Source organism: Sorex araneus, chromosome X (assembly GCF_027595985.1).
Source record: "Sorex araneus isolate mSorAra2 chromosome X, mSorAra2.pri, whole genome shotgun sequence".
NCBI lineage: Eukaryota > Metazoa > Chordata > Mammalia > Eulipotyphla > Soricidae > Sorex > Sorex araneus.
Genome location: NC_073313.1, coordinates 258975372 through 259002763, shown reverse-complemented (window position 1 = coordinate 259002763; position 27392 = coordinate 258975372). Strand labels below are relative to the sequence as shown.

At 37.8% G+C, this 27392-nt stretch overlaps 1 protein-coding gene across 2 annotated transcripts in view; it reads right to left on the bottom strand.

The window, feature by feature from the left end:
• The window catches only part of NYAP2 (neuronal tyrosine-phosphorylated phosphoinositide-3-kinase adaptor 2), a 327961-nt gene extending 300904 nt beyond the window's left edge, over positions 1–27057 (bottom strand). The window contains exons 1-3 of one of the 2 annotated variants that reach the window (XM_055120402.1): positions 26614–27057; positions 25819–26315; positions 15004–15240 (exon numbers count right to left, since the gene is read on the bottom strand). In XM_055120402.1, coding sequence (XP_054976377.1) covers positions 15004–15224 — 221 coding nt within the window. In that variant the 5' untranslated portion in view covers positions 15225–15240; positions 25819–26315; positions 26614–27057. Of the gene's footprint in view, positions 1–15003; positions 15241–25818; positions 26444–26613 lie in introns of those variants that run through there. The other variant, XM_004610791.2, reaches the window with a different exon arrangement.
• Between the last annotated feature and the right edge of the window lie 335 nt (positions 27058–27392).

The window sequence follows — 27392 nt, the reverse complement described above, 5'->3', positions numbered from 1 at the left end:
GCTACCAGTTCTAAAAGGGTTATTATAATGCATAGGCTACTCTAGTACTTACTACATATGTTTTATCTTTATTTCTCTTTATAAAGTAGAGAGTCTCTTGCCCGCATGCCTGGCTGTCTTCCCTGGGGCCCCTCGGAGGGGATGGGCTCCAGCTTCCCTCCCCACCCCAAGCAGAGCTCCCAGAGGCCAGAAAACCACCAGAACCTAGCTCGAGGCCCCTCTCCACACATTCGGATAGGCCTCACGCAAGAAGGTACCAGCAGAGGAACCCAGGTGTGTGTAATCCCATCAATGGCCAACATCCAGAGACTTAAAAGCAAGCTCCCAGAAGCTATCTTGTAGCCTACTTCTCCCTCTGGGAGAAACTGGCAAGCTTCTGAGAGTTTCCTGCCCACATGGGACAGCCTTGCAAGCTTCCCATGGTGTGTTCATATGCTAAATCCAGTAACAAGCTGGATCCCATTCCCCTGACCCTGAAAGAGCCTCCAGTGCGACATCATTGGGAGGGCTGAGTCGAGAGAGACTTCTAAGATCTCAGGGAAAGGATGAATGGAGAGGTTACTGACCCCGCTAGAGAAATCGATGATTAACGGGATTTTGTAATCGTGAGATCGTGATTGAAAGTAGAAAACGAATATTTTTACTAACAAATGATTTAATTTGAGCATTAACAATTAAGGAACTTATTTTTTGGTTTTGGGACCACATCTAATGATGCTCACAAGTTACTCCTGGATCTGCACTCAGGAATTACTCCTACTAGTGCTTGGGCTCAAATGGGATGTTGGGCCATCCCATTTGAACCCAAGGTAGGCCAAGTACAAGACAATCGCACTGCCTGCTGTGCTACCTCTCCAGCCCCAGAAACTATTTATGGATTTAATAAAACTAAGAAGCAAAACACATCAAACAAATATTTTATTCAGACACTGAAGTTTTCCATAACTCATTTATGAACTCCATGGCCTACACACATAGTTCCTCCAAACTTCCTTCTTATATTGGCATGAAGGTTTATTTAAATTCCCAAGAACAACAACAACAACAACAACAACAACAAAGTACCCAACGTGCACTAAGCAAGGAACTAATCATGTTTTTGTCATTGCAAAAAAGACCATATGTAAGCATTATCATGGCTAATATCTGAATCTACACATTGGCATGTCATTATTATTTTCCCTTTCAAAAATTTCACATATTGCAGATCTACATCTGCCTTTTTTCCCCTTTCTCTTTAAGTTATAAGACTATAGTTATCATTGCCTTAAATCGGATATAGTCCAAGTGTGTGGCTCATGTAGCTCTTAGAATAAAGACGACAGACTCCAGTAATTCTGCACAAAAGACGTAATCTTCAGGCAATTGTTCACACACTCTGGGATAGTCTACAATTGCTCCCCTCTGAAGCAATATTAAAATAAAATCCTTTCCTCAAGCTTAAAATTGGTAGAGTTTAATAAAGTACTTGAAATTTCTCTATAGCTCTTCAATTCTTCAACCTTATTACAAAGAACCTAACGGAACAAATGAAATTTTTCCAATGATCAATAAACCATTGGAAGTTCAAGTGACAATTCAAACTGAATATCTTCAAACCTTTTCTCACCAAAGCGCTTCTGCTACCTTCCCCAGTTAATGGGAAGAGCATTCTTTTCCGGATGCTCAGAACCTACCACCAATCGATTACCAACCTCCATCAATGCTGTCTTCAAAATCCCTCTCCTATTCCAGCACGTCTCCTCACCCTCGCCAGTGCTATTCACTAGGTCCCTGGTTTTCAGGGTCTCTCAACTGATGTTTTGCTTCTGCCTCGGGCACAACACTGCACAGTCAGAAGGATCTTCTTTTTGATTACAAAAGTCAAACGAGGCCATTCCACTATGGGTTGGAAGGACTTCTCACTCCCTCTCAATTTCAGCCTAAGGGATAGTGCCCTCCATATTCTGTCTAGCGCTGTCCCCAGGACTTCCGGCCTATTAATTAGCTCCATCTCATTCGCTCTGCTCTAACCTTGCTGCCCGCCTTATACTTCCTCCAACAAACGGGGAAATCTCCATCCATCCCAGGACCTTGACCCTGTCTGATGCTTCTTCCTGGAAATCTGTCTCCCTGGAGCTTTGCACGGTTCTCTTCCTCACTTACTGCTTAGAGTTGGCACCTCCGGTACCCTTCCCTGCTCACTCTGTAAAGTGGTCCTCTCTTTACACTCCTGACCCAACATCCTCTAATAGTTTTCAGTATAGAACCACCGCATTTTAATTCCAGGCTTCACTTACATATTGCTTGTTGGGCTCACCTTACTGCCACCAGATTATAAATCCCCTTAGGATACAAGTTTTCTACTGTCCCAGGCTTTATGTCAGGCAGTTAGGACATTAAGAAGTGATAACAAATCCTCCTTGTAAAACTTTACATAGAAACAAAAGAACTCCATGAGGGTACCTATAAACAGCAGCCTAGTAGAGAGTTAAGAAGTTCCCTCTTAATGCTTTCTGCAATGCAGAACCACTTCATTTCTTATGCAAACAACAGACTATGCTGAGTGGTATACTTAGCCTAGAATCACAGAATAAAATGCAATTTACTAATTAGAATAATGGATTTTTAAATGCAGGTCTCTTTATTTTTAAAACAACTTCCTTGTGTATCTTATTTAAAAAAATTCCCTTTAAAAATGGTTGTTTTTCTCCTTTGCTTCCTGGTAGGCTAGAAAATACTCATATTCCAGCATGGATATGGATCTTCTGCCTTGGGTTTCCACGTCTGAGTAGAATCATTGAAGAGAACGTTTAAGCAGAGACATGATATGAGCAGAGATCCATTTGGAGGGATTGATTTTCATTCTATCAGTTCATGATTAAAATTAATGTCAAGGTGACCCACATATTTGCAACAAAGATTTTCCTTCTGGATACCTCAAAATTGAACAGAAACCTCAGCACTCTGGCTATTTTATTCGTTACATTAAACAAGTTCTCTAAACCACATTGCATGTTTAGTAGTGACAAATCTCCCAACTGTAATAATTTCATTTCCTCGACTGGGCTTTTAAACCCTTTACTAAGTCTATGTTTAGTTACAGATTAAGAACATCCTCTTAGAGTTGGAAAAGTACAAGAAATAGCTCTAGACCAAAAACTGCTGTCAATTAATTTATTACATCTCTAAATATTTAACATTCCCACTAAACAAAAGATTACCTTCAATTTCCAATGGATTTTTTTTCAATTATTCTGACTGTGTGGTTTTGGATGTTTTGACAGTCCACTCTCTGCTGTTATTCCTTACCCTAAGAACAGCTTAATGCTCCTGACTCAACCATCTGGGGTTAGATTCTAAAAAGCCCCTCCCCTTGCCAACATCTGTCCATTAATTTCAGATAAAGAACAGACTGAGCATCTTAAAATGTAAAGTCAGCGCTAGTCCCAGAGATAATTTAAACTGTAAAGAAACTTAAGTACCCAGAGCTCTCCTAAGAAAATCCGAGAAGGAAACTTACCTTTACATGATCCATTAAAGATCCTTCTTTATGTGAGTTCTAATTGGTCCTGAATAGTGATGGAATGCAAAATCTACAATCAGCTCTATTGCAAGTAGAGACTGCTCTGTGAATTGTAAATAGATGCAGGAGTTGGCAACAATGACAGGAGAACAAAACTAACTCTGACTGAAAACACTTAGCCCTCAGGACAGACACCATTTTAACTCACAGAATCAACTGGAACAATAATTAAAAGGGTCAAATGTTTCTTTGAACAGAAAATCAGGAGCATAAGTGTGATTCTTAGATATCTAATTATTAATGTTTTGACTTTTCCCCAGCAGTGTGGAAAGAATAAAAACACAACCTAGAACATGTTTAATAATCCATCCATTCAGGATCAGCCCTGTAAATGGGCCTTCTGGTTCATTAAAGAACAGTTACTGAGGAGGGAAAGTGACTGAGTCATCTATTCTCATTGTGTGGTTCTGCCAAAAACAGTAACAATAGCAGGTGTCATTTTCCTGACCATGAAAGAGCCCCCAATCATTGGGAAAGATGAGTAAGGAGAGGCTGCTAAAATCTCAGGGCTGGGACTAATGGAGACATTACTGGTGCCTGCTCGAGTAACTTGATGAACAATGGGATGACAGTGATACAGTGATATGAGTAAAAAATCTCCCTATACATGTTTGGTGCTGCTACCCATTTTCCCCCCTATGATCAGATATTTTGTTTGAATAAAGAAAATCTTTATTCTTATGGGTGCATAATTTTAACATAAAAACAAGCAAAGCAGCATGGGATCCTCTGAAATGATTAATAGAAAAGTGATTGGAATTAATCACAAACACAAGAGGAAGCTGAAATTAGAGAGGGTTATTAAGGTACTCTCTGCTGTTTAATCTCATCCCTTATCAACACATTAACCTTGTTTTCTCTGCCTGCACACTGAGTCCAACAGCAAAATTAGGTCAGAAATTCACATCAGATCAGATCAGATGATTCATTCCAGCAAAACACTGACATGCTGCTGATTTGAGTTTTCTTCCAGATGCAAGTGTGGCTGGTGGCTCTGGGGGGTTGTTTCGTATGGTCTATGCATGGGAACTATAGTTAACTGTAGAGTATTTCTATACTAGCATGAGAGCATTTCAAATATTCTAAAGGTAATTGTAGAGTATTTCTAAAAATTGGCACGGTTGCTAAAAATTGGCACCGTTGCATTTCTGAAACTGTGATTAATTTGACTGTCTTCACTGCATCTGGGTGGTGCTCTAACAACTAATCTGATAGGGAAAAAAAGTATTTAATTTTTCTACATGTTTCCAGTTAAATGCAACCAGTGAGATTATCTATTGCTGACCAAATAGCTATTTATACAGCACTAAATGGATTGTCACTCACTAAAAGGCAGTTCAATAAATGTTCTCTCTACACAGTCTTCTGCCACAAATCATGGGTATGATTCTGCAACCCATAGCTAACGAAAGAGGATTTATGCAACAGCTAACTTCTCTAATAAGACTAATAAGAGTTTTCAGGTAATTATGCCTTTAGGTAATCACTTAAAATCTTAAACTATTCAAAATACTAATACCATGTTTTTTTACTTTTTTAGTAATTATGTTTTGGTAAAAGAAAAGCAAATAGTTTCATTATTTTTATGTCTGCTTTTTTCTCCAAGTTCTAATAGATGCACAATCAAAGTCTTTTGTGTCTCTGGCTAGCAGAAATGCTGAGACCCTCTCTGAAAAAAGCACCCATGTACATACACCAATATGCAATTGCATGTATCTTTTAAAGGAGCTGTAAGTAATCTAATGTAATCTAATTCCATTTCTGACTGTCAATTTTAAAGAGGAAATATAACCTCATATAGATCCCTTGAGGTAGTCCACAGGGAATAGAGACATTCCTAATCAGACTGAGTAGTCCTTTGTGTCAGAAGCATTTGGCTGAAGTTGAGAGCTTCCTTCCAGACTTGCAGTGTTTAGGAGAATTTGACTCATGCAGCATTTGCCTCAGAAAAAAAATACAGTAGAAAAATTGCTATAAAGCAAGAGCTGGAAATAAAATTTCTTGATGCCTTTGATTTTAACTATTTCCCATCATGTTTTCAAAGGGACTAATAATGAAATGAAAATGTGTAGTGATTTTTCAGAATCCAGAAAGAAAAATGAAACAAAAACTACAAGCATTGTATTTTAGGATACAAAATCTTTTGATTGGCTGTCTCAGGGCATACCCTTGCTTGCTATCATAACTGAGGCACTATTGGGAAAAGGTGAAACTCCAAAGTGGATGCTCACTCACAGGCAAACATACACCGGTACTGCCTATAGATTGGGATCAGAGTCAGCTTTCAGCAGGGTCAATTTCTTCTAACGTCTTGTGCCTGTTCTATGTCTGCACTTAATATTCCCCTCACGCCCCCATGGTGTACCTTGGTTTTCATCCCCATGCACAATACAAACTAAAGATCTGCAGTACATTTCATGTGAACCCACTTGTTGGACGCTGATGTTTCATTTTTGTTGCTGCCATCTTAATGAAAAGTAAATCTTATTTAACAGTACCTGCACAGAACTATTAGGATTTAAAAGAGCAGAAATGATGAACTACTGAAACAATGATTCCGTTCTCTGTTAACATTCTCCTTTAAGTCTATTTCTTTCTCCCTTAAATATTAGCTGAGACTCTTAAGAAACCCTTTAACAGAATCTATCCATATTTATTTTTCACCCACTAAATCTTTTCAGTAAGATTCCATTTGAGAAATAAAAGTGGAGGTGCCAGAAATTTTGTATTAACAAGAGGCTCAAGTTAGTTTAAAAATTAAAAACTGCACTTAGAAAGCCTTGGTGACTTGGAAACTGAGAAAGTGTGAATGGATTTTTTTCTAAGAACTCAGTGTTTTAAGCTCCCTGCATCAGCACAAAAGGCATTCCAGCACATATGTGATCCAGAAGGTCAATCATATGAAATCCTATTTCCATTTTTGAAGCAATCCTCGGCAGTGTGCACATAACTGACTTCGCAACTGGCATATTTCACAGAGAATTATCATCAGTATGTTCTCAAGGTCAAGCATGCCCCATCTTTAGATTTGCAGCATTAACATCCCACATATTAAATCATACTATATCTTTGAGAAGGCATTCAAGTGACACGTTAAAAATTTTTAATTGATTAGACTGTGTTCATTCGTGCCATGTTGCATTTTCTCTGCAACTTGACATAAATTGCATGGTACACTATGAAAACATGTGTCAAGTTTAGAGGTGGGCTTTTTGCTTCCTCTCAATCTCCCTGGAAGCCCCCAAATTCCTGTGTGACCAGAATCTTGCTGTGGAGTTTTCAAGGTATGAACATGCACTTCTTACTAGGAAAGTTGAAGTCATTCCAAAACGGTTCAGCCAGAGAAAAGACGATATATTTTTAAACTGTCAGAACCCCAGGATATTGGCCACCCTATGATCAAAATGAAACAGAATTTAGACGTTGCAATGGAAACCAAGGCAGGATAGCTTGAGCTACCCATAGCCAGCTCAGTGCCAAGGCAGGTCAGGTTTTAAGTCTTCTGTCTTATCACTTGTTTGTTCCTGTATTCTTTCTCTCTCTGTCTCAAGAACATCCAGAAACTTCTGTGTCCTTACTGTACATAACTTTTACTTCAGAATAGAAAAAAAAAACACATGGTAAATACTGTAACAATTTAGGAGGATTTATTAGAAGTTTGTCCCCTTCAAAAGAACTGTAATTTAAATTAAACTGCAGGCTAATTCAGGGACAGTATAGAAAATCATATAAGGCATGATTGACTGATAGCAAGACATGTGCTCTGTTTCTCACATCACACCTGTAACCTCTATGGGAAATTAAAATATTTAATAATGCTTGAAGGGCTGGAGCGATAGCACAGCGGGTAGGGCGTTTGCCATCCACGCAACTGACCCGGATTTGATTCCTCCGCCCCTCTGGGAGAGACCGGCAAGCTATCAAGAGTATCTCACCCACACAGCAGAGCCTGGCAACCTACTCGTGGTGTATTGGATATGGCAAAAACAGTAACAATGAGTCTCACAATGGAGACGTTACTGGTGCCCGCTCGAGCAAATCAATGAGCAATGGGATGACAAGTGACAAGTGAATGCTTGAAATGTCCAAAGACACCAGAGCTGAAGAATGAGTTTGCAGAATTGAGTTCACCAGGATGGAGGATGAAGGGGTGAAGGGTGGGAGTAGGGTTTAGATTGAGAGGGAAACATTGGTAAAAGCTGTGAAGTTGAAATGTTTTATGTATGAAGTCCTATCATTGTTAGTATTGTAAAGCACAATAACTAAATGTTTCTTAGAAAATAGCGTTTGGGACCTTTTTATACAGAGTCAGTCATTCATTCTTCATTTATTCACATGCACTAGGCATTTTTTTTCTCCTATAAGCACTAAGCAGCATGTACTTTTACCATTAGATTTATTTCTTTCCTACTTAAGGGAGTCGCATTATAGTATTTTATTTCTTCACCTCTTCCAAGTCTTAATAGTTCTCTCTCTGTTGTAACCATTCATATCAACATTATTTTTTTGTTTTGGGTTTGCACCCGGTGGTGCTCAGGGTTTACTCCTGGTTGTGCACTTAAGAATTACTCCTGGTGGACTTGGGGACCATAAGGGATGCTGAGGATCAAACCCAGGTCAGCTGCATGCAAAGCAAACACCCCATTGGCTATACTATGGCTCTGGCCCCTCACATCAAAATTTAAAATTTTCCAGTTTTTTTTTTGCTTGTCTTAAGAAAACAAAATAGGAAAATGAATTTAAGAAAAAAAACCTTCACCTACTTGAACTGAAGACATAGTTCAAGTGATGACAGCTGATAAACTCTCAAAAACTACCACAAATTGTCTCTTATTTAATTTCAATTTTCTTCTCACTTTTTAATGAAAAAATCCCATTAAATATTTTGCCAAGCCCTCCTCCGGAACTATCACTTTCTTTGTCACTTTATTTAGAGACATGTCCACCCTAGGGAATCTCACTCTATTCATGAAATGGTCCTCTGGCGTTCTTCTGCAGTTAACGTTTATATAGTATCTAGGAATACTAGTAGTTACCTTTGTATCTCTCTAATTTGGAGTTCTAGATATCCTCAACTAGAGTTTGAAACTTACAGAATGTGGTTTTCATATTTCTACTTCTACCTTTGATCTCTAGGGTTGGAGCGATAGCACAGTGGCAGGGGCATTTGCCTTTCAAGCAGCCGACTCCTGTTCGATTCCTCCACCCCACTCGGAGAGCCCGGCAAGCTACTGAGAGTATCGCGCCCGCACGGCAGAGCCTGGCAAGCTACCCGTGGTGTATTGGATATGCCAAAAGCAGTAACAATAAGTCTCACATTGAGAGACGTTACTGGTGCCCGCTCGAACAAATAGATGAACAAAGGGATGACAGTGACAGTGACAGTGACCTTTGATCTCTGCCATAATTCCTCTACCTAACTGCTCAGTTTTATTCAATGAATAGCTAAAAAGACTCACACAATTTCTATACAAAAGATGAAAACCTATTCTCCACCATTTAATTTAAAACTTCAAAAATAGTATTTCATTAAGTGAAACCACCAATGTTTTATTAACTTACTGAGAAAAGACTAGGCCACATGAGTGTTAGTGTTTATATTTTTAGTTATAATTTTCCACCTCAGCCCCTCCTTTAAAATGCCAGTAAACCTCCACCACAGTCCAAAGGACCCTTTCCTTTCACTTATTTCATTATTTTTTAGATGGTTAAACTAAAAGTACCCACATCACCATCAATAGCAAATAGACTGCCAACAACAAAGCAAATTTTGCAATGATTTTCAAGTTTTTTATCCTTCTCAGCTCTTCTAGCTCACTAGTTAGAAAATTCCCACAAAACTCATCTGCACCACCTTTGCAGTTTCCACTCTAGTCCAATCCACCATCATATCTCACCTGAATTATTCAGAGACTTTTTAATATCAACTTTCTGCATTTATTCATGTGTCAACACACAGGAACTAGAGTAATCCTGGTAAAATCTTTAGTTAAAGCATGCCACACAGCTGATCAAAATTATTTATTCCTTTTTTCCTTCAGAAAAATATACAAGGATTTATAAGGTACCCCACAGTCTAAATTTACTTCTTCCCAGGGTCCTCTTTGAGCACTGCACGACATCTTGTGTTTTGCTTAAAGCACATCAGACTTGATACTTCCTCTGTCTATAATTCTTTCCCTACAGATAGATATTTGACTCATAGCCCTGTAAATATGCTTCCAATGTTTCAAACATAATTTATTTAAGAGGTCTTCTCTGGTCTTCTCTGGCTTTTGATTTTATTTCCTTTATTCTGTTATATTTTTCAGTATAAAACATTGTCACCAATATATATGTATATGTACATATATACATATATATAATACCTTTTCTTGCTTTCTCTCACTCTTCTTTCAAAATATATTTCTAATAACCATAAACTCTCTTCTGCTGTCTCATAAAGGTTAAAAATACTTTGATACATTCACTCTAAGGATATGAAGACATTAGTTTAAATACACATTTGCTCAATTATCTTCATAGCAGCTATACTCATAACAGTCAAGATATCAAAACAAGCTATGCGTGCATCAAGAGATGAATGCATAAAGAGGCAATGGTAAATTTGCTCAATTGAATGTCACTCTGTCATGGAAAAATGTGAAGCTGGCCTCTTGGAACAACATGGATGAAACTTGATGTGATGATGCTAAATAAAATGACTAAATCATTTGACTCACATGTAGAACATAAATAAGTAAATCAAATAAACTGTCCCAAAACAACAAAAAGCAAACTTCTAGACTAGGTAAAACCTACAGTGGTTATCAGAGACAAAGGGGCAAGGCAGAAGTATTGACTTTCTGGTGGCAGGCTGGCACTGAGACGGTGGTGGTAAGTATAGTGAATTCTATATAGTATAGAGGTATTAAAGCTATACCCACCAAATCCTCTAATGTTGCAAACCAATGATAAATCAATTAAAAGGTAACATACAAAGATTCTATAAAATAATTGTATAATAATGAATTCTAGGGCTGGAGCCATAGCACAGTGGGTAGGGAGTTTGCCTTGCATGCGGCAGATCCAGGTTCCATTCCCAGCATCCCTTATGATCCCCCCCAGCACCACCAGGAGCTCTGTGGATCGCCGGGTGTGACCCAAAAAGCAAAAAAAAAAAAAAGAATTCTATAAGAAATTGTGTGGTGATAGACATATGTATAATAATAAAAAGAAAAAGCGCGGGAAGGGACGCCTCACCGCACCGAGCCAGGCACAGGGCCTAGGGCAGCAGCTGTCTCTCCCGCCACCCGAGTTCGGTAGCCTCCAGCCGCTTCCCCCACCCCGGGGAGGTTGATGGCGAAGATGTGGCAGGCGAAGGAAGGAACGGAGCCATGATGGTTGGTCTCACTAGCAGTTTATTCCAATCTTCCCTCTATACACTCTCCGCCCTCTCTACACTTTCTGCCCCTATACACTTTCCCGCCTCTATACACTTTCCCCCCCTGTACACTTTCCCCCCTTTTATTGATCATGGCCCTTCCAAAGGGCGCAATACATTGCCGTCACCAAAAGCACCAAAAGAACTTACAGGAAGAACATTGAGGCAACATAATTCTCTTGTATCTGCAGCCGGCTAATCTAGGCCCCCGGAAAGAAGATACAAAAACAAAACTGAAGCCTTCTTTGGGCTGAAAGCACTCGGATTTACATCCCAAAGACCAGGCTGGGCTGCAGCCTGGAATCTACAATGTCAAATCAAACCTGGCTAGCACCTTAGATCTGCGGGGTCAAAGATCAGCTAGGTTTCTGTGACAAAAGGTTTCTGTGACAAAACTCCAGAAGGCAGCTGGAAAAGGGGAAATATTCCAACAGACATAGATTAATCTTTTTGATTATTTTTCACTATGTAAAAACAAATTGTTTTATATCTGAAAATAATGTCTATTATGTTTAATTACAAGGTAGGAAGAATTAAAGAATTTAAAAAGTACTTGATAGTAAAATTTCAATAAACATTTCTCTGACAATTCAGCAGAGAGAATATGTAGCAATATATATCCTCTAGATCATTTTAGGTCTTAAAAATGGAGGAAGTATAGAATTGTGATCGTGAAACTTACAAATAGGATAGCTTGAGCATCAGCAATCATGCTTCCTATTGTTTTTGCTGTTTGTTCTGGCGGATGACCACATTGGCTTCGGAGGAGAGATCTTCTATTTTATTCCACTAAGTCTCTCTTTGTTCCTGGATTTTGAGCTATACCTGTGGCTCTGCACTCAAGTATGGTGGCCTAAGGGGACCAAAATGGGTACTATGTTTGGTCCCAGCTAAGTCCCGTTTTTTTTATTCTTAGAATAAGGTCTCCCTGACTGATTTACTTATTTCATGGTTGGAAATCAGAATATAGATTGAACATGAGTCCACATTACTAAATCCCAGAAGTCTATTTATTTGAACTGAGTTTTCCCAGGCATGGGATCTTTATTTATTCTTTAACTAGACAAACCTCCAGAAAGAAATTCTCAATATTCTGATCTTCAGAAATTTCACTACCAACAGGTCAATTGGACATAAAGTATAAACTTTCACAATACTGTGTTAGAGAACACAGACTATAACAGAACATGGCAGGTAGCTTATTTGCTCTTTGTCCAACAAGACTAGGCTAAATTTGCTTAATGTTTCAGTTAATGTAGACTACCTGTGAGACAGTGAGAAGGCAGTAAATCGAATACAGAAAAATTTGCAATACTATTTTATTATTTTTTAAGTTTTTATTTAACATCATGATTTATAATACTGTTAATAATAGGGTTTCAGGCAGATAGTGTACTTTGACCATAGTCACCACTAGTGTCAGCATCCCTCCACCAATATATCAAGGTTCCTTTGCTGCTGTTATTTTTTTTCCCAGGGTATGGGGGAGGTGTTGTTACACCCACTGATGCTCAGGGTTCACTCCTGCACATCACATAGTGTGCAGAGAATCAAACTCAGGTAGGACATGTGCAAGGGAGCACCTTACACACTGTAGTATCTCCCCTGCTCATTTTCTTTAGCTTAAAAAAATTTATTGGGCTGGAGTGATAGCACAGCGGGTAGAGCGTTTGCCTTGCATGCGACTGACCCCGGTTTGGTTCCCAGCTTCCTATATGGTCCTCTGAGTGGCGCCAAGAGTAATTCCTGAGTGCATGAGCCAGGAGTAAACCCTGTGCAATGCTAAGTGTGACCCAAAAAGCAAAAAACAATTATTTTCTTTTTTTATTTTTATTTTTGGTAGTTCAGGTCATTGGTTGCAATTGTGCTGACATTCACAACTTTGATGAACAGTTATTGCACCTTCGTCACCATCAAAGTGATGTGGACTCTCCACTTCTGTCTTTACATAATCTCTGTCTGTACATCACCTCTGTGATTGTCTTTACATCATCTCTAGTAAACCAGTTAGAGTAAGTGACTCAGTTTACTTACTGAATGCCTGCCTTGCATGTGTGAATCCCTAAGTTTTTCTCTCTGGCACTATAAAAATAAACAAAAGCAACAACAAAAAAATCTGTCTGTAACTTATCCTAGAAATTGCTTATTAACATAGTAAGATCCAGCTAAAATTCACATAAGTAGATTTTTGACTCATTTATAACATACATGAGTATATTAAACATGAATATGTTAAATATACATAATATAATAAACATGGTTTTGCTGCTTCTCTGTTTTACCTAAAGTTTTCCAATCCCTGGAGCTTTCAGATTCCTCAAAGTAGTTGATGAGCCCCATTATACTCTGAGAATATATAATCACCTAAAATTAGCTACATTTGCTCCTCATTACTAGAAAGCATTCTGAAGACTGCTGATGAAACACAAGAGTGGGTGCTTTTAAAAATATAATAAAATTGTTTGAAAAGAATTATATTTATGTGCTTGCAGAAAAGAATGAATTGTTGAGTATTAATGTCAAGATGACATTTTAGAATTTAGAGCTGAAATTACTTTAGAAATATGTTCTTTGTTATGATTTTTGGGAATCTCAGACTCATAAAAGTAAAGCCCTCACAAATACACAGAAATCTATTAGAAGTGCCTTCTAAGATGAAAATAATTACCCTGTGAAAAGGTGTTGAGTATATTCTAGAAATAAATGAACTAAAACCTGCTAGGAAAAGGAAAAACAGTACAGTGCCCAACAAGTTAGTTGACTAAAAGATAAATACGTCTTATTGTAAAATACTTATCAAATGTTTAATTTAAAGCATATTTTTGCACATGACAAAAGCTCCATTTTGATAGTCCAGAGAAAGAAGATTATAATCTCAGAATAATCCTCTACAAAATGTCTGTTTTATACCACCAAATATTTCTCCATCTTCCTCTTTTCTTTCCCCTCACTGGTTCATATGAGTTATTTGTCATGAAGAAAGAGATTGGAGTCAGACCTTTTTATTTGTTCATTTAGAAACCAGAGATTAAATTTAGCCCTTTTAACAAAATTACATGCTAATAAGTATGAGAAGTCAACCATTATTTTTGTAAAGGTGTATAGTTGATCATAGAAACATGCTTTTTGTATGAATATTACAGTCACAGAGGATAAGCAAATGTATTAATGTCAGGTAGCTTAACTATTACTCAGTTATCCAGTTCATTGGTAAAGATTAATCTCCTAAATTCTTGATGTTCACACTTACAAATGTACTCCATTGAAGAGAGAAGACTTCAACAAATGTAACATGTTTCTAGTTATAGCCTCCTCAATGACAAACATCACACACACACACGCACACACACACACACACCATTGAAAACAAAAAAAACAAAGTACATTCTTTCCAAAAAATTCAAAAGATGTCTTTCCTTATTTCTTGTCTCAGTGCCTGGGGAAATTACCCTCAATTTGGAACCTGGATTCTGGGGTTTATTTGCTTGTGGCTGGCAGACTTCCAGCATAGAAGTCTTATCATTTGAACAAACCTGGACCCTTGATAATAGATGAAAAATATACTAGTTGTAAAATTATGCATAGACAACATAGAGTGAGGTTTTCACCTTCATTCAGTGGCCCAGATAATTCTAATTGTTGGTGAGTCTTCATAACTGTGAAGATAAGCCTTATGTAAGGAACATAAGCCAAGAGTTGAGGGTGGAGTATGCACCAAACAGTCATTAGTAACATTTGTATGTTCCCTAGTGCTTTATCAGGAGGTTGTTCAGTATGTGTTTTTAATTCAGAGAAAACCAAATTATCTCCTTATCCCATCTGTACCTCCATATGCAACACACAAGTAAGTAGCTTGCTAAGGCAAAGATTCTGCAATAGGATAGATTATTTCGATTGTAGTTGTGGCATCATCAATACCAACTCTGACAAACCCTGTCCTGAGCAGGGGACACCACAGACTTTGCAGAACTATTTTCCAAGTGTGCTCTCAAAATACTCAGAGAGATATATTTACCGTTTTATTGCTTCTTCTTGTCTCCGGCGTTTTTCGTTCTTCTCCTTCAAGTAGGCCAGGTTCGTTTCGTTTCTCAAGCGATCATTCTCTCGAGCAATGTCTGATGCATTCTGAATAACCAAGCCATCATAGGCTTTCATACCCATGTCCTCAATATACTGGAGAAACGTGTCTAAAGGATCTTCTTCGGGATTGGAGCTCAGCATCTTGGAGGAGATCATGGGAAAAGAAACACTTCTGTTGGAAGAGAACATGGTTTGTTTTTAATAGAGATGGAATAAAAAGGAAAGGGTTTCAAATTCTTCATGTCATCTTATTCAGCCCCAAATGACAACTATAATGATAGCATCTCTTTGGGGGGGGGGATGTCGATTGCGAATAATCAGAATATTTGAAGCAAATCTCAAACAAATGTTACCTGACTAACAAACACTTCCTCTCACACGGGAAGGGAATATAAATGCGTAAAAGTAGAGGGTATAGAAAAATGAATTTGTTTATAGTGGAGATGTGATTTTGTATATCAAGATGTATTCTTATATTAGCAACATAATTCTAATCCAAGTTTTACTATTGCCATAAAGGCTTTTCTGTTAAATGTTAGTATCAATTATAAAATTATATTATTATTTAAAAATAAAGCTTATTTGGCACCCCCCAAATGTCTCCAACTGTGTGCTCGGAGCTACTGGCCCAGGTGCCACCAGCAAGTGATGCAATTACCAAAAGAATTTTCCATGGACTTCATATAGAAATCCAAAACAGCGCGGCTACGGTAGCAGCTGCGTGACCTAATATCTCTTGATTGTCAGCAACGTATAATTGTTCCTTTTTAGCAGGGCTTACCGTGGGGGGGAAACTCCAAACAATAGTACTGAGTTTTTTGTTGAAGGGTAAAAGATTGTAGCGATAGAATTTTAGGCAGAATTTTCCCTGGACTTTATATAGAAACCCAAAACCGCGCGGCCGCTGCCACAGCCGCACGACCTAATGTCATCTAATCATCAGCAATATGAAATGGTTCCGTTGTAACGGGTTGGACTTTGGGGGGACCATAATAGGGTTAAAGTTTGTAGCGACGTGTAATTTCTGGCTGTACTTTCCCTGGACTTTATGCAGAAATTCAAAGCCGCGAGGCCGCTGCCATGGCCGCGCAACCTAATGTCATTTAATCATCGCCAATATGAAATGGTTCCTTTTTAACGGATCGGACTTTGGTGGGAAATCCTAACAAGAATAGTAAGTCTTTTGCTGAAATATTGAAGGCAACCAAAGTGGTAGCCATCTCTATAGACTGAACTAAGCCATATCCCCACGCCGGCTGAGAAGAAATATCCTTCTTTCTCGGGAAGAAACTCGGCGTGGCGTTAACCATAGTATGATGTCCATTAAGCTGACACGGACCTGGTGGCGTGGAAATGGGATACAAGGGAATAAATTATTATGCACTTGGAACAGCGGGATGCTGGTAGAATCTCGAGCCGGGGCTGATACCAGCGTATTACTTTTGGTTCCAGAAACTGCTTGCAGATATTCTACCAGACTACCAACTAAGCCAGAGCCCCACGCCGGCTGATGATGGGAAATAACCATCTTTTTCATTTTTTTTCCCTTTGTCAGGCAGCATGGTGATTACTAAACAGGCGTGAACTCGGTGGCATGGGACGAGGGGGGAAAAAATAGAAAAGTTATGTAACAAACAGCAGGACTTAATATCTCTACATTCTCAGCAATGGAGAGCCATCAAATGCTTCCTTTTCAGTAGGACTGTCTTTTCTTTTGGGGGGGAAACCCTAGCAACAATAGTGAGTTATGTTTTGAAACATGGAATGTAACCAAGATAAAGCGTAAACGAAGTGAAACTTATCACTTACAAGGGCGGGGACTGGGGGGGGCGGGAGGGGGCGGGAGGTATAATGGGGTGGTTGGTGTTTGAATATGGGCACTGGTGAAGGGAAGGGTGTTTGAGTATTGTATAACTGACATAATCCTGAGAACTATGTAACCCTCCACATGGTGATTCAATAAAATTTAAATTAAAAAAAATAAAGCTTATTATCACACATGATTCCCTGATAAATTTATTTATTTATTTTTATGTTTGCTCATTTGTTTATTAAAGTACTGTGATTTACAAAGTTATTGATAGTTGGGTTTTAAGCATATAATATTTCAGCACCCATCCTACCACCAGTGTCAACTTTTCTCCATCAGTGTTCCCATATTCCTCTTCACTCCAAACCCCACTAGTCAACCTGACAGGCACATTATAACAAAACAAGTTTAATATATATAACATTGGCTGCTCTGTGTAATAATCTTATACAATGTCCCCAAAGGATTCAACAAGGAAATTCAGCTAGGAGATGTTGTCATATTTGTCTTTCCTCCCAACAACAGGTAAAATTGAACTTCTCAGTTCTTTCATTGGATTTGCCCAACTGATTTCTTCTGATTAATGCCATGTCAAGGAATAATATTTTCCTTTCCAGATAAATTTAAATTGAGATTTCTGGCTCTGTATTATGTATGCAAAATATACCAGTAATCACAGAAGTACAAATTTCTAACACAATTTGTCTGGGATATAGTCCCCCTTTGATCTTTGGCTTTTATCCAGTAAGGCATTCTATGATGGCTTCATACTCCAACTCATTAAAATAAATCACCAGGACCCTGTTAATCCTGACTAATGTAGTACTTCAAGCAATAACAACTGTGATTATCATTACCACATGAAAACTTAAAAGTACACATCTCAGAAAAAATCTGAAGCTAAAATGAAATAAAAACAATGAAAACACAGGACTTTTTGCCAACACACTATTCTCACCTAAAAATTATAGCAATAATAGCCCTTACCTCCTGATGATTTGCAGATTAAGTGGGATGACTACCATATAGAATTTAGCACAGAGTTCAGCGATAGTTAACACATAATTTTAGCCAACATTATGAAAGTATGAGTTAGCAGTGGCAGCATCAAATGTACACAAATGTACATATGGATATAGATAGATGGTAAATGTCAGCAGGCTATAAAAATCAGTATGTTTGAAGTAGAGACAGTCAACGAATCTTAAAAATCAATGAAGTAGAGAGAGAAATTGTGTTTTAATCAATTAAAAAAGGAACCAACACCTAATTAATTGCACACTAGATAAATATTTTACCCTTTTAGCTTAATAAGACTTACTGTTCTCAGTTGCAAACTCACTGCAGTAGAAAAAACTGGTATAATTGAATCAGATTGAAAAATCAAAAGCAAAATCAATTAACAAGGAAACAAAATAGTTGGCTATTTAAAAGTTATAAATTACCCTGGAATATTTTACTTTAAGATTCTCCACAAAGATATTTTGAAATGTGGAAGTCTTTCAATTCTGTGATTACAAATTATTTTTATTCTGAAATAATCATGTTCCATAACCTTGATCATGGCTACGGAAACTTCACTTCTTATCAGAATTTATTGGTTTTTGAGCTGCTAGTTAATTTATACATTGTTTAAAATGCACATTGAATTTAAGGATTTATTCCCCCAACATGTAGGAAATGGTTAAAGCTAGAAGACAGACAGGCTTTTGGACCCATGATTCTTTGCTATGTTAAGTTTTATTGTTTGGTTTTCTTTGAGATCATGATGGGTTAGCAAAATAAAATGCTCTTTTAATTCCAACATATCTAACATAATCGAATTGTGGTTTAATATCATTCTATCAGATGAGCACTTAAGCAAAAGGAAATTACTGCTATAAATTATTACAGGTGCTCTGGGGGAAACCACAAGGACACAATTTTCAGACGTGAGTATTACAAGTTTTAGGAATTCATTTCTACCTATTTATCCCTATTTATTGAACTAGGTGTATCTGAACCAAAAATATATCTGCTTTGCTTTATTGCAATTTATTCCGCCATCATTAAGTAAACCGAGTAAATATTAAAGAGTTCTAAAATTGTCTCAGTAGAAATGATTGAGATTGAACAGATTTCTGTTCTGTTCTCTAGCACTGTACCACTGTCGACCTGTTGCTCATCAATTTGCCCGAGCAGGCACCAGTAACGTCTCCATTGTGAGACTTGTTACTGTTTTTTGCATATCGAATACGACACGGGGAGCTTGCCAGGCTCTGCTGGGTGGGCAGGATACTGTTGGTAACTTGCTGGGCTCTCCGAGAGGGATAGAGGAATCGAACCCAGATCGGGTGTGTGCAAGGCAAACACCCTACCACCGTGCTATTGCTCCAGTCCTGTTCTCCAACAAAGCTGTTTATATCTTGCTTTGTTCTTAATATTCAGAGATTTTATGTCTTTCCACAAGATTTACTTTAAGTGCTATTAGCAATTCATTATATAGTTTATATATTTCAAATGTTTACAAAGTTAATTGTGTGCCTCCGACAATTTTTCTTTTAGTTGACTAAAATTTAAGTTATGTTTATCCTAATAAAATATTAAATTATAATATCTCAAAATTTAGAGAATTGTACTAGAAGGTAATTTTAAGTCAAGACAAAAATATCTGAGGAATAAAATCAGCCATAAAATCAAATAAAGCTTTAAAGTGGTCAAAGTTAGAACAGTATCTGTGAACATGTTTATGTTATCTCATTGTTAAGGATCGGATTCTATGATAATTCATTTATTCAAGTATTTTCTGAGCACTTGGTATAAACCTGGCACTGGCAGAGGCAGAATTGTGTCTCTCTAAAGACTCAAAACTTCATAGTACAGTGCGGACATAAATGAAGGACACAAGAAGTAGTTACAGTAGAACGTGGCATTGGAATTGACTCAGGACTGGTTTATTGTGGTTTATAGTTACTATTCTTTTAAGGGAAACAAGACACTTTTATAATACTTTAACACAATAAAAACACAATAATACTTTTCAGTAATTGCATTATGACTTCAAAATAAAAGTACATGGAGGGTCAGAGAGATGGGTCTCCTAGAGGACCACAGCCTAGACTCTGTGAGGTCCCAAGTTCAGTTTCTGGAGCCACACCTATGGATGCCCAAAACATTAATAAAAGCGAACCCAGACCATTCTCGCCCTGTCTCTAAGCGTGACTTCTACAAAAAAAAAAAGAGAGAGAGAATATTATGGTCCAGGAGACACGGCATTCTTTGATCCCAGGCACCCCATAACATCCCCTGAGCCCACCATAAGTGATCCCTGAGCAGAGAGCCTGGAGTAAGCCCTGAGCATCACTGGGTGTGGCCACTCTCACCCCCAAAATACCATTGTTAAAATACTACATTTTTCTGCTCTCCTGTTTGACGCATGTGGAAGATGGCTTGGAATGAGGAGGGGAATGGAAAAGAGGAGAGCGAGGCTGACACAAAGAGCACAGCTGAGGAGTCAAGTGTTATTGTCAACAACTCCAGCATATATGTCCTCAATCCATGACTTTGTGCAAGGAAATTCTTATCTTTAAGCTTTGGTTTCCATGTTGTTGCTGTTGTTTTGTTTAGTTTTTTAACAATGGTTGGAATAGCGCTTGCCCATTCCTGTTCCTTGAAGGTCCCTGTGAAAAATGAAGGATATGCTCAGCACACGTGAGCACTTGGGGGAGTAGGGAGTGTGTGGACCACACCCTGCAGGCTCACAGCTTACTCCTGGCTATGTGCTCAGGAGGTATTGATTGTGGTGCTAGGGGACTATATGTAGTCACTGTCACTGTCATCCCATTGCTCATCAATTTGTTCGAGAGGACACCAGTAACGTCTCTCATTGTGAGACTTATTGTTACTGTTTTTGGCATATCCAATATGCAACAGGTAGCTTGCCAGGCTCTGCCATGTGGGCGCGATACTCTCGGTAGCTTGCCGGGTTCTCCGAGAGGGGCGGAGGAATTGAACATGGGTCAGTTGCATGAAAGGCAAATGCCCTACCCGCTGTGCTATTGCTCCAGCTCTGTAGTACTATGGTTAAACTTGGGTCGACTGCAAAATCAAGCACCGTACCTGCTATACTCTCTCTGACCCACAAGGTGAGCAAAGTAACGAGTCACAAGTGTTACTCATTTTCCACATTTCTTAGCTGTGGTTAAGATTAAATTTGGTAATGAGTCCTCCTCAATAAATATTCTCTGACTTTGAAATGTAAGTAATACAATGTCTCAAGCACTTCCATGTCACTGACCACAGATCTCTAAATGGAGTCCAGGAAAGAAGTTAACACATTTAACAGCTGATCCAATGTTCAGAGCGAGGCCACTTCTTTGTTCTGCCCCATTTTCCACACCTAGAATATAGGGACTTTGGGACACAGGAGTCATGAAGTTCACCTATCCCTCTCCCAAATATCCAGGTACTGCCTTTCCAAGGGGAGGAAGTTTCCCAAGGAACTGAATTGATTCAGTACTTTAGAAACCTAATGTTAAGTAATGTAATGTACTTAATTACAACTGCTATCATTTCCTTTTAGTAAGAACTGAAGCGCAATCACGAATCTGCTTATCTTTCAGAAATTGATGTTTAAAGCTAAAATAGATATTGAAGAGTCAATGGGTATATGTTCCATGAGACTGAAATCATGGCTTCATTTCTACTGTAGGTATTAAATCAAGCTCACACAAGGTCTTTGCTTGACGGTCCATTATACAAGCACCTTATTCATCCTTGTCTTATGTACCCAATTCCTAATACCTGGATTTCAGAAGTTATTTTTTAGGAAATGAATGAGCTCCTTACTTCACATAACATCTCTAGATACATCCCATAACTAGACCTCAGATCACTGAACAGAATACAATAGAGTGGGTGAGAAAGAAGGAATTTCCACAGGGAGTTCTTTTGTCTGAAGAGGTGTATGTTCACATATCCTTCTGCTCAAAGCAAGTTAGATACCCAGCATCCACTCAATTCCTTATCTCACCCAGAACATTGGTGGGAGGCTGGGACTCTTCACCTTCACCAACAGGTAGGTATATTTGTTTTCTATGGCATGCATAACTTTCAAATACGAAAATATTTCAGGTTTGAATTTTTTTCTTGCAAGTGATGGTCAGTATTTAAGATTTTAAGTCTCAAGGACTTTCCTGGAAAACACAACTGAAGGACTGAGATCAAAATCTCATACAGATCAGATGGTGCACATCTTCACTTTTTGCTTCCATTGCTATATTCTGCATGTACAAGAGACTCCTTTTGTTTAGCTTTTTGATTACTGAATTCAGAATCATTTTGATCCTAATGAAAGCTGTATAAATTGGCTTCAATCCAACTGCATAGTTAACTGCTTAGCTTTTTTTTTACCTTTGTTATTTATTTCCTATTGACCATACAAAGATTACTTTGTGAAACATTGTGACACTGCAAATTTGGAGGTTTTCCTCCGCTCAGCTAAGACGTTACCAGTGTAGCCTGGTGGAATTCAAACATGAAAAGTGAAGTATTACACTTTTATCGAATGAACGATTTCCTCACTTTCTTTTCTGTAAAATTGACTCTACCTGACCAATGTTGAACATAGAACTAAAGGTAGCATTACACTTCTTTAGAATTGCTCTTAAAAATAAAATAATCGGATATATATGTGGAACATAAATAAACACATACATATTAAAATGAAATTTATAGAAATATTTTTAAGTTCTTCCATTCCTCTCACCACCATTTGTATCCAACAGACTCCAGAAGCTGAGCTTTCACATGATTTTCGGTGTGAAAGTCAAAAATAGAAATGAGACTATATTTTTGAGAAACAGGTGTCTCTAAAAACTTCAAGATCATATATTTAATGGTATATTGCTGTTGGAAATTAAAAAATTAATTTTGTGTGGTTTCAATTTTCCAGAGTGCATTTAACATGGCGCTAACTGGTTTCAAGATTGACTTCTTCCAGAGATTTTTGATTAATTACATGCTGTTATAAATAAAAGAGGTACACAAAGGGTCAAATAAATATCAGTCATGCCAATATTTTACACATGTTTAGGTATTTTTTTTATTTTCTTAAAAATTTAGGATGAATTCTTCTTTCACAGATTTTCATGCAATCTGACTTCAATTACAATGGTTCCATAAGGACAGGCTTGGGAAAACATGTATGCACACTGAGTTCTAGGGCGGAGACTTCCTGTTGGTCCATTTAGTACCATTTACCAAAAGCAGAGAGCATGCACTAGTGACATTTGAGTAAATTAGCCCACTAGCCCTCATGGATGCAGGTTCTTCTTTTCCTTAAAATGTTTACTCAAAATTTCTGAAATTAATATGTTCTCCACTTGAATGGTTTCCATTTAAAATTTTGCTTCTCCAAGATATAAAGTTGTGGAAATTCCTTTAATCAGATATGCTACACCTCTACTAAGGAAAGAAAGAGTAATCATTTGGGAGAACTGACCTTCCTGACCCATTCTTGAAGCTCTCTTAGAAACACCTCAAATTTTAGATCATAGGTAACCCTATAAGATATCATTAGAGCAGGAATATGGTAGAGTTTATTTTGTGCTTGATGTTCTGCACTTCGTATTAACTAGAAAAAGCAATATAAGTACAAGAGAATCAATTTCTTGGTGGGAACTCTAAACATTTTGTCTTGATTTTCCATTTATATTTTTATTTTATTTGCTTGTGAGAAAGTTTTCTAGGTTCTACCGCTTTTATTTCTGAATGTTCCAAGCTATAACTGTCTCAAGCTAAGAAAAAGTTATTAAATTTTAATTATTAAATTAAATTTCTCTTCACTTTAGTGACTATATTTTTGCTATGTATAGTACCACATTTTGCCCCGTAGTATTATTGATTTGTTGAAATAAGTTTTCTAAGGCAATCTTGAGTGGGTATTTTTATTTGCATAACAAAAAAAAGGTATTTTATGTATAGTCAGAGCAATTTAAAATCATACTGTAAAAATAGTTCTTATGTTCTTATGTTGACTATTATTAAAACATAATTATTATGATGATAATAATTAATACTTATATGTAAATGTACAAACATTAATATGAAATTTTCTTGACTTCACATAGGACAAAGCAACATACTAGATTGGTTTATAATCCATAATTCATGCACAACATGTGAAAATCATTCTTCTGATAAACCATTTTTTTGAAAGTAGGTTCCATAATATAACTTTGATTATGCTTGGATTCTAGCTCTTAAATTCCACAAACGGCCATGCTCATTTTCTCATTCTCACTCTAATCAAAATGCAGCTGTTCTGCTCAAAATGGGGTAATGTTAGAGTTAAAAAGCAAGAAACCTCACTGAAGTGACTACAAAGACACTGATTGCTTTTTTTTTCAGAAGGCAGATTACTTTGTAGTGAGTTTTTCTCCACTATCTTCCTTACCAAAATGGCTAAAATACACTGAGATCATGTTAATGTAGTAGCAGCATAAGTCAGTTATTTCTCCCAAACTTCCAGGTTCTCATGGTACTATTTACCCATGTACCAAAGAGACTGCACATTTTCTCTGATGTTAGGGACTCATGCAAAATGTCAGTGGCTCAGCTACTTCTGTAAGCCTTTAGCCAAATGTTTCCAGACGCTTACAAGGCAGTATTTGCAAAGTAGATAGTGTAGGTATAATAAATTGCTTACTGGAGCTACAATAGAAAGACTTTAATTGAATTGGGTGTTCATGACTTACTTTTTAAAAAACAATAGCTAATCCTTTTGTCTTCAGAATTTTAGCACCTCCTCCTGTAAACTTTACAGTTACTTCAAGTTCTTAGGTTTTCCTATAATCCCCTGGGAAGTTGTAACATATTTCTCAGTTCTGTTTTCACTGTTTCTGTTTTAACTACCAGTGTCCTTCAGAAAATCTCCTTCTTTGCTGAGTTGGCAAATGCATATTGTACTTTGCACAGAAAATAGAGTAATTATGGCATTTATACGTACTATTTTATCACATTAATTTGCTCAATTGCCACTTGAAAATATAGACAATGGAATATAAAGAGAAGAGTTAATATTCACTTTGACTTTATATTCATTATTTACTACTTATACATATTTGCATGTTTTAATAACAACATATAATACAACCTTATCAGTCAAATTCTGCAATCTTTGTCTCTGTTTAAAGGTGGAAAATTCAGTCCTATTCTACCAAAGCAACTTTAAGATTTCCTAATGAGAATGAGCAATATTATCTCACATTATAGTTCACCATATAAGCAATATCTACATTTCATATATTTAAAATTTTGCTTGTAGTTGGATGAATTAGAATGGACAGATTCCAACATAAAAGTGTACATCCTGAGTATAAAAAGTTCCTTAAAGTTCTATAGGAGACATTTATTCTTCTACTCATGAAATCTTGATATTGAATCTTATTAAAATTAATATCTCTTAGATGCTTGATTCTCTTTGGGGGAAAAAGCAGTTTCAGTCAAAGTGTATGACTGGTAGTGTTTTTTAACTGTATTTTTTGAGAGCACACAAAATTGGGCTAATACAACTGTGCAAAGAGACTTTTGTAAATTATCTATGATATAGAATAGCAGATAAATTGCTAACATGCACAATCTGAATTCCAATTAATACCCCAGAAAATATTGTCAATGCTTTGAATAATTCAGCATAGCTTAGTTTACCGGTGAAAATCTTGTTTAACCATTTCTGTAGTAATGCAACTCAGTTGTAAGAGCATGCAAAATAGCCTGGAGCTCTTGAAAACCTTGAATGCATGTTTTATGGCTTTATTTCTGCTCCTCCTAATAAGACATGCAAACTTCAACATTAAGTCTCCTGATTCACATCCATTCATTTCATAACAAGATTGCCAGACCTATTTAGTGTTGGATTTAATTAGCATGCTTAGAGAATCTGAAAAATGAGATACATACCAAAATTTAAGTCCCCAGGGAGAGGTAAGTACAATAACCAGAAGGTGACTCGTGTCTGTCAGAACCCTCTCTCAGTAGATCTTAGGGCAGTTCTGGAGGAGTAATCCAGCACCATAAGAAAAAAAAATTTAAAAAGCAGACTTGTAGTTCAGCTCAGTTTTTCTTCAATTAAAGTGCATTGTATCTGGATGGGGAAAGTGTCCACTCCCAGTTTCTTCATCACTAGAGATCAGAGCATTCTCCGTGTTCTTCCTATCAGATCGAATGGCCTTTAAAGTTTTCTAGGGAGAAGCTGTGGCAGAACAGGTGCTTGCTTCCTTAAATTGACATTCCGAGAAAAGAGGGCATAGCTCTTGGATGGGGATGAGCACACAACCCCTCTCCTTGCAGGTTTAGCAGGGAAGAAATGCAGTGATTTTACCCACTTTGTTACACAGACGATTATAAGACTCGAAGCAATCACCCCGGCTGGCTAAGGTGGCTCATTTGATTGTATTCTGTGAAGACAAAAATAAATAGAAACCAAAAATCAGAAACATCCTTTTCCAATGCCTCCTCTCAGCCAAAAAGATGCTCTTTCTCATTGCCTCTTACATGCAGAAGGTTTGGAGCAGCCTAGCTTGTGGCTTCGTCCCTCCCCCGTGACAACCAGCTCTCTCTCATTCTCTCTCTCTCTCCCCGCCCTCCCTCCCTGCCCCTAACTCCCTCCCTTCTCTCTCTCTCTCTCCTCTCCAGCTGCCTTAGTCTGTTGATGCTGCTGCTGATTAATCAGGGATTCTGAAACAAAGAACCTACCTTCTGAAATAAGCAGTAATCTTTCTTTGCTTCTGCAATCCGTCTGCATTGAACGGCAACGCGACCAGCGTTCTAGCACCTTGGATAGTTCCTGCTCACTAGGCCCATCGAAAAAGGGAGGAGAAGGAGCAACTGAAGAAATGACAAGAAATCCGAAAGCTGCATCGCTCCACTTTGGATTTCGGCTCCCTGGGGCCGCCCACCCTCATTAGAACACTCACAGCTAGACAACAGAAGCTCTCTGGTTCATCTAACTGAGCTGAAGTCTGATTAGTAAATAATAAAATGAACAGAGGATAAAGAAACCCCTTCCTGTACAGCTACTCCAACACTAATTCAGTTTTTTTTTAGGGAGAAGAAAAAATAAATAAATCTATCATAAACAAACGTTCCGATTACAGAGGCAGTTTAACTTAGAAGCTCTTCACCCCTGGCACGACTCAGGAAAATGAGCAACTTAAATGAAACATCCAGATCTCCGTTTGAGACCCTTGTGTGATAGCAATACTGCCTCCGCCCTCCCCGCTTAGCCGAGCCAGGCACACAATTACTGCTGACGTACTTCAGGCTGCTGCTTGGGGAAAGAGAGGAGGAGTCTTTTAACCTCATCAAAACAGCTTCATGCCACCTGCTCCCATGGCATGAGAACAAAACTAGCCCACTTAGAAAGAACATGCTCAGTACACATGCATGTTAAATAAAGGTCTTGCTCAAAGGGCCTGCTATATTTTTAATGAAAATAAGATGTTAATTTTTGATGACATGTGTGGCCACTAACT